The sequence below is a fragment of the Lytechinus pictus genome, chromosome 1 (genome assembly GCF_037042905.1).
Source record: "Lytechinus pictus isolate F3 Inbred chromosome 1, Lp3.0, whole genome shotgun sequence".
Lineage (NCBI taxonomy): Eukaryota > Metazoa > Echinodermata > Echinoidea > Temnopleuroida > Toxopneustidae > Lytechinus > Lytechinus pictus.
In genome coordinates, this window is record NC_087245.1 from 4106468 (window position 1) to 4115000 (window position 8533).

Genomic DNA, 8533 nt, shown 5'->3' on the forward strand with positions numbered 1-8533 from the left:
AAAGCATATAAGTGGTGAGTGGACGAACTGATGGTAGACTAAATGATAGTATAAACGATTTGGCAATTGGAAGAATTGAAAATATCACTGCAAAAAATGATGTGCTAATTTAGCACTTACAGTGCTTGTATAGTGACTGCACTACGAGTGCTGATTTTCTAGTTTAAATTTGAACTAGAAAAATCAGCACTCATCGTGCAGTCACTATACAAGCACTGTAAGTGCTAAATTAGCACTTCATTTTTACAGTGTTAACCGTTGAGTTTGGGAGGTTGTAAATATAATAATAATAATAATAATAATACAGGTATATTTACCCAGGGAAGCCGCTTCAGTTCCGAAAACTGTTCTCCCAGCGGGCCCTGCTATTATTATTACCCCGGCTTTAGCTTGTAGCCGAGAGAAAAAGAAGGAGTGCAGTGCCCTGGGAACGATTTTTTCAGTGGGGGTGCTGACATGGGCTGAAATCTCCCCTCAAAGTTGGGGGGGGGGGTAAAATTGAGTTTTCCATTGATATGTTATATATATACACACGCAAGGGCACCCCACCTACACACACCCACACACACACACACACACACATATATATATATATATATATATACATATATATGACAGTCACTTCTTAGCTTTATTCTTATAAAAGTTTTAGAAATTTCATGTATTCGGTCCTAAAAATTGAACATTTTTAGCAATGTTTGCGATCCTGAACAGTATGTAACAAAATGTAACGATATACGTTCTAGCTTGATCGAAAGGGACCTTATAAGGACTGTTTGCAGTTACCCATCAAGACGATACATATTTCAACAATCAAATAATGCGAAGCGCGAGCTTAAAATTTTGGACATTCCGACCTAAAAACTGGACATTTTAAGCACGCTTTGTAATCATGAACAGGATAGGTATAGAACTATACCTACAACTGATGCGAGCGCGAAGCGCGAGCGGAAACAAAATTGTGATTTCAGACCTAAAAACGGGACACACTATTCATGTTTTGTAAATCAAGAAAAGGATGGGTAATTGGGTATCTTCCTACATTAATAATGTGAGCGCGAGACGAAAATGTTTGATATTATGATCTGAAACTTAATAATGTAAGCACGTTTTGAAATAAAGCTGCTTTTCTGAATAAACATGCGTATTTAGATTTATAGACATAATCTGGCATTTTAAATACATTTTGTATTATGAACATCAATAATACGAGCGCGAACCGTGAGCTTAAAAATATTTGATATTCTGATCTGAAAAGGGTAAATATTTCAAACACTGTGTAGGAAAATTATGAAGTGGGGGGGGGGGGGTCCTACAAAACGTCGTTCATTTTCATTACATTTCTGTCATTTATCATACCTACCAGATTTCCAGGGGGTACTGCCTATGGAAAATAACACACGCAGCACCCCCAAGGAAAATTTTTGGATGCTGAAGCACCCCCAGCACCATGCTTCCCAGGGCCACGGGAAGGGGTTAGCTTTATGTTTCCATCACGCCAATATTTCAATTCTGCCAGATAATACGGAGCAAGTATATTCATTTTAAAAATACTTTAAAAATAAAATGAATGATTTTGAAAGCTCCCTTGTCGACCCTTTTGAATCACTATACCTGTAGATCGAAGTCAGTGTCTAGTCGAGAGAACGTAACCATGCTTGTTCAAATGATTAATCATAATGGGCTGGTTAATATTTGCCCTAAGAAATTACAGGCGAATAATCACATAATAGCTAAGAGTTAGAGCCCAAGCAAGAGTTGATATGCTATTCATGGGTTAGCACGTTGTAATCATGGACATACATCTTTAATTCAAATAAGTGGGTTATAGTAAAAAATAGATGCGTTGAAGACGAGGAAACAGCAGACAAGACTCGTTACCAGCTAGTGTTGATAAATATATATTTTTAAATCATTTGAATAGTGACCAACTTATTCGATTAAGATTAAATAGCAATCCCTTTCTTAATGTATGAATTGCAAACCTAGGCTTATGAATAACGAAAGCTGGAAAATAAAATGACCCATTTGGAAAGAGAGTCAATTTAGTCAATTTCCTATATGATCCTATGCTAAAGCCCCTATACGTTCCCCCAGGCTCTCCCCATCGCTACGCCATGCTCTTTATCATATACATTTTTATTACCACCAGGTCAGCTGATGTACTGGGGGAGGCGTAGCTATTTAACGACTGGATCTCTTCTACTACAGTCTGCTGTTATCATATCATATTGGTATGCATGCAGAGGAACCAAAACCAATGAATATATTAAATATATGTCTCCCTTCATAAAACTAGTTCTATAGTAGGATCTGTACACTCTGATCTAACGGCAACTCTCATTTCACTCAATTCCCCTACACGTTTTCCCAGTCAGGATGTCAGTTTTTATCGATTTCATTCTCAAATTGTAGATACCAAAGGAGTACTCTGGGCCGAAAATAATATCATCTTATTCAAAAAAGGGAAATTCATCGAGCAATACGCTCTAAATTTAACCAAAATACGATAACAAATAACGAAATTATTGAATTTTAAAATTTAGCCATATATTGTGAAAACATTAAAGGAGAATGAAACTCTTGGAGCAAGTTATACTTTTGTGAAAGCAGAAAAATCAAAGAATAAGATCAACAAAAGTTTGAGTAAAATAGGACTAGCAATAGAAGAGTTATGAGCATTTGAATGTCGAGATCACTAATGCTATGGAGATCCTCCCATTGGCAATGCGACCAAGATCTATGATGTCACAGATGAACAACTCTCCCCTTTTGGACACTGAAAATATACCCCAAAACGTCTCTTTTTGCTCATTCTAATCATATGACAAACGATTCATCAATGATATAATGTTGTGAAACCTCTGTACTTGTCCTCTCATAAAGAGAACACCTCACCTTGTGATAGACTCTATAAAAGTGAGAATATAAGTGAAATAAGTACTAAAGTAATGAGGGAGTTGTACGTGTGTGACATCACAGATCTTGGTCGCATTGCCAATAGGAGGATCTACATGGCATTAGTGATCTCGACATTCAAATGCTCATAACTTTCTTATTATTCATTCAATCTTCCTCAAACTTTCAACAATATGTTTCTTTGATTTTTCTCTTTGATATGGATTCAGCTGGTTTCAAGGGTTTCATTCTCCTTTAATGACCACGCCGTCGTGAATATTCATTAGGTGGGCTGATGAAATCATATTCTTACTTTCCTTTTGTATGATATGTCTCCCTTGTAACAAATTAAATTGCAGTATAATATCTAATGCATTAAATCAGTTGTCAATCCAATTTTTTTTTTATTCTTGGACAAAATTTGAAAAATTATAATTTCATAACAAAATATGACATCATATTGCTCGTTACATATTCATGAGGACATTCATAAGACTGTTTTTACAGAAATTACGCAAAGTTTAAAGGGGAATCCCGCCTTGGTCATGAATGTTGTGTTGGAAAGGAGAAAACAAAATAAGATAGAATGGTAAAAGTTTGAAAGAAATCGGACAAGCAATAAGAAATTTATGACTGATTTGAAATTGAGATCCCCAAGATTATGTAGATTTCAAATTGGCAACTGGATAAAAGCTTGGTCCCACTCATAGAGTTGGATAAAGCGTAGCACTCTATGGTCCCACTGCACTTATGGATACAGAGAGGATGTAAAACAGAAAAGAATCTTGCCATCCGTTGGAAAACGTTGTGTACTCTTTGCATGTGTGTTTCATACGCTCTACATGTATATCCATCGAGCATCCGTCCACTGCATGTGATTTCATTGTTCGCCAAACGGATGGAGCCACCCCTAAATTTCGCTTGTCCGCTGGATCCGTTATGAATACGTTTTGTATCCGTCGGCCCGTCTAGGGGGTAGGACAACTTTCTCAGAGGCCATGTACTTAATTATCAGGAATATGTGGTTTTCTCTTAAGTACCCATTCCCTCTGGGGCAGTAATAAAAATATAACCCAGGTAGTATATTGTTTGACTTTCTCATGAAAGAAAATTGTAATTTGAAGTAAAACTTTTGACAAAAAAAAGATATTTTAGCCATTTTATGTATTTGTACATATAGTAAATGGAAGAGTAGTCCCTTTTTACAGAAACACCCTTTTTCTTTTTGCTTGTGAAATTGCTCGGGACGAAAATGACCTTCATTATGTAGTGAGACCTTTTTTTTTTGCTTGTCAAATTGACATCAGCACCCCCAGTCAAAAAATCGTTCCCAGGGCCCTGCACGCTCCTCCCCTCGTTCTCTCTCTCTCCCCCCCCCCCCCTCCTTTCCTCTCTCTGTCTCCTCGGTATCAATAAAATCACTGCAAAAAAATATTATGCTAAACAAACGACTCATATATAGGATAGGGTATTCAGGTAGAAATCAGATGTAGTTTCTATACAAAAACTTTCATAATTATTATTCTCGATTACAAAGACAATAAAGGTGTATTCAACCACGTTCAGGATATTAGACCAACAATACTGAATATATTGTCTTCATGTTATGAAATTGATTTTCCATTAAAGGGTGGTATGTCCCATTCGGTGGCATATCTGTAGGAAACTACTAAAATTAAACCCTTTTAACTTTTGACGCATGTGGCCAATTCCGTCGTTCATAAGATAAAACCTATTTTGTTCAACCTTCATTTCGTCTTTTTTTGCACCCAAAAAGCGCTCATGTGCTTTACCCACCCTTTACACGCCATCGGTCTCATCATTAAAAATAATGTCTTTAAAATATGTTAGTCTCGATCGAGATTTGAAACCACGATGTAAATGTTAAAAAGAAGAAATTCAATATATGATATATGTATATAAATTTGTATGTATAATTATGTATTATTTAGGGGGTAAATTTGAAATATATATGATATGGATGAAGTATATATAGATCAAAGAGAGTTATACCTCATGAATTCTTGTCCTAAAGTACACTCGAGTACTTGTGTACAACCATAACAACGCTGTACTGCCATTAAAGCGAAATATTTATAGCCATTCATTCAAAACGGTATTCATAGATCCATGCGATACTATATACAGCGATGATCATTTAGCAGAATCGACATTTGTATTATTGAAACAAATTTTATAATACAGACATAATCATCCACTTAAATTGGATAAAGTAACCATTTTCTAACATGATATCATTAGATTTTTTAATCATTGACGAAAGACGTTTAGCAAAATGGTAGAAAAACTAGTTCTGAACTGATGTATTTTTATTCATCCAGGTTTTAAGGAAGTTACAATAGGAAAATACATATATTCATCTGGACTTACTTTTATGAAACGGATATCAGTTTAACGTCCGATCCGGGAGGCTTCTTCAGCTCGTCTGTCCATCGTTTCATAAAAGTAAATCCAGGTGAATAGTTTTTTTTTCTATTTTAGATATGTAAATACACTCAAAGTAATATTCGTGAATCTCTCAAAGAAGTTTTGAGGGAATAAAATAACTCAGGCCATACGTAGGCATATTGATAATTTTTGAAACATTCTTAAACTTCTTAATTGGTGCCCTCATTTTGCAAACTTGAAGAAATTGCTCCATTTCAGGCTTCTATTCCTTGCTTTGTAAATAACCCTTTGAAAATCTTAACGACGTGATAATAATTATTACGTAACATAGCACAGACTGTAGTCTGGTCTTCGGACGCAGAGGAAACAGGACTTCCTTATTCTGCCTTACACGCCAGCCATCTTACTACACACAAAAATGGTGAAGATCATGTATTACACCATGAATTCTACTTGTGGGATCCATGGTTACATAACCAAACTATTGAGACATTTTTCTAGAACATAGCTATGAAAACAACAGTGACATTCGACATAATTACAAATAACCCAAAAGGTATATTTTGTGCAATCGATAGTGGCGACATAACACAATCGGACAGTCGTAACAGTTGAAAAACTTTCAATAATGGTCTCTCCAAATTTCCGACCTACATTTTGTAACATCAAGATGTAAATAGTAAAGAAAAATAAAATAATTTCATGAACCTTCTCTAGTGAAGACTTCTATTTCTCTGCGTGTATTTTTTATTACAAAAAATTCAAACGGATACTAAATTGTAATTTGGATAAACTGGAAATACAAATTTGAGTAACAATGCAATGGTGACTCCGTATGAAACCGTAATGTGAGGGGACAATTTTTATGTAAATAATGACAAAAATAACAATAGTATTTCTTGTTTATATTTGAATGATGTCTCTAATTTACAGCTAGGCCTATAACGACGTTTATAGCTTATTGAGGAAATCAATTTGATCACTCGAAATAGTTTTCCCCTATTATGAAGCCTATAACAATGTTATTAAGAGTTTATCTTTTCATCCAAAACATCTTTTTTTAAACACAGCTAGCTCTATGCAATTTATATTCCAAAGGGTACCAAAGCCCTCAGATATAATCCATTAAACTACACATCATTAGTATCTGAAAAAAAAGATAAACCTCAAATAAACGTATGAAATGTAACATAAGTATGATAAACTTTATTCTTTTAGTTATATCATGGACGCGTTATATTCACCACTGCATATTCTGTTTAGTTGGGATAATTATCCTGGAATTGAAAAGGGGGTAACATAATGCTCTCAACAATGACACTGAAATATCAATATAACTAAATAAGATATGAAAATAACATGATTTTGTGTAATGAATGACTTTTTTTTCATTTAGTCATGATGCCATTCAGGAGATCAATAGGAAGTGGAAAGATGATAGTAGAGTTCTTCTCTGCTGAGATGGTGTTGAGGGTCTGCAGGTACCTCAGTTGAAGAGCCGATGGAGATTCAGCCATAGTATCTGCAGCTTCCTTCAAAGCACGAGCAGCATTCTGTTCTCCTTCAGCAGCAATCACCTTAGCCCTAGCCTCTCTGGAAGCTTCAGCTTCAGCAGCCATGGCTCTCTGGAGCTGGACAGGTAAACGAACATCTTTGATCTCAACTCGCTCTACTAAGATACCCCAAGGGTCGGTGTCATGGTCGAGGGTGGACTGCATGTAGTGACTGATGCCTTCACGTTCAGCAAGGATCTCGGCCAGGTTCTTGGTGCCCAGGACATTGCGAAGTGTTGTCTGAGCCAGAAGTCTGGTTGACTTGTCTGCGTTTTCCACATTGGCGATGCTGATTGTGGCATTCTTGACACGGTAGAAGACCACAGCATCTACAGAGATGGTCAAACTATCCCTGGTCAGAATCTCTTGAGGAGGAATATCAAAAGAAATGGTACGAAGGTCTACCTTTCTGTAATCCTCAATACAAGGTAGGATGAAGAAGAGACCTGGTCCTTTAGCACCGCCAGACAGGAGACGCCCAAGTCTAAAGATAACTGCTCTCTCATACTCCTGAACCACCTTAATGCAGATAAAGAGTGAGAATGGTAGCGTGCAGATCACCAAGATCACCGAAAGAATCATTAAAAGGATTCCACAGAATCCGAGACTACCTCCATCAGATTCAGAACCTCCAATGATAATCTGAGTATTTTCTCCTACACTGGAATCATCTTTACCCCTTGACGCCATGATGTATCTCCCTTGCTTTATAAGCTTTACAGTTCGTTAATACACTCAAATATTGGTGGATCTCTAACAAGCAAAGTTATGCTCTCACATTCAGTCCTCTCTGTAATACACGCATATATAGGTGATGATAAAAAAACAGAACTTTGTCCTCTGTTATATAGTGTCCGTATCGTTTGAGTTCAGAGCTCGTTTTGCCGTTGTAATTTAGCTCAAAATAGCTGTTAGGCAAATACCACATGTACGTTGTGGATTGTGTAATCGTGAAAGGAAAAATTCGATCATCACTGCGTTGAGTCACTGAACTGTGCAGCATGCAGAAAAGAAAAAAAAGGAAACAAACAAAAGAACTTCTGCAGCGTACAATGAATTGTGTGCAGTGTGATGTTTACGTCAGGGTCTACTTATAACAGGGTCATCGATATTTAAGCTTCTAATGAGTATGGGAATCACCCGTTTCGTGCCAAAAGGTGTGACGACTAACGAAACGGTCGCCTTTTTACTGGGCGTTATTATGAGGGGAACTTCCGGCAAAGGATTTTAACGATGGATTCCTGCAATCAAAAGGAACGCCGATTTTCGCAAAATAATTGAGATTTAATGGGTGAGAAAAAATATGATGATAGTAGACTAAGTTTAAAAAAATGAAATAAAATAAGAAGCGGTGCTTACTAGGAAACAGCTCGTGTATAAAGTATAGAACATAAATATAACTTCAATTGCGATGTACAGTATCTACCATGCAAATTGGAAGGGGATCAACCTTTTATCATGGGTGTAGATACGTGACGTCATGTCCCATCCCTTCTGAATAATAGGTTTGCTCGTCGAATCTTTGCAATTGCCTTCTAATAAAATAAAACAAATGGGTACCTGATCAGAAGGGGATCAGATAAGGAATGGCTATTCAGTCACGGGGCGAGGGTGACAATTCCAGAACAATGTCTCGCAATGGGAATAAATATTAAATAACCTGGAACCGTCAA

At 36.6% G+C, this 8533-nt stretch overlaps 1 protein-coding gene across 1 annotated transcript; it reads right to left on the bottom strand.

Annotated features, from left to right (window-relative positions):
• Positions 1 to 4369: 4369 nt before the first annotated feature.
• On the bottom strand, positions 4370 to 8283 carry LOC129255957 (stomatin-like). The gene has a single exon (XM_054894275.2). The coding sequence runs from the start codon at positions 7548 to 7550 to the stop codon at positions 6696 to 6698; it is 855 nt and encodes a 284-aa protein (XP_054750250.1). The 5' UTR covers positions 7551 to 8283; the 3' UTR covers positions 4370 to 6695.
• Between the last annotated feature and the right edge of the window lie 250 nt (positions 8284 to 8533).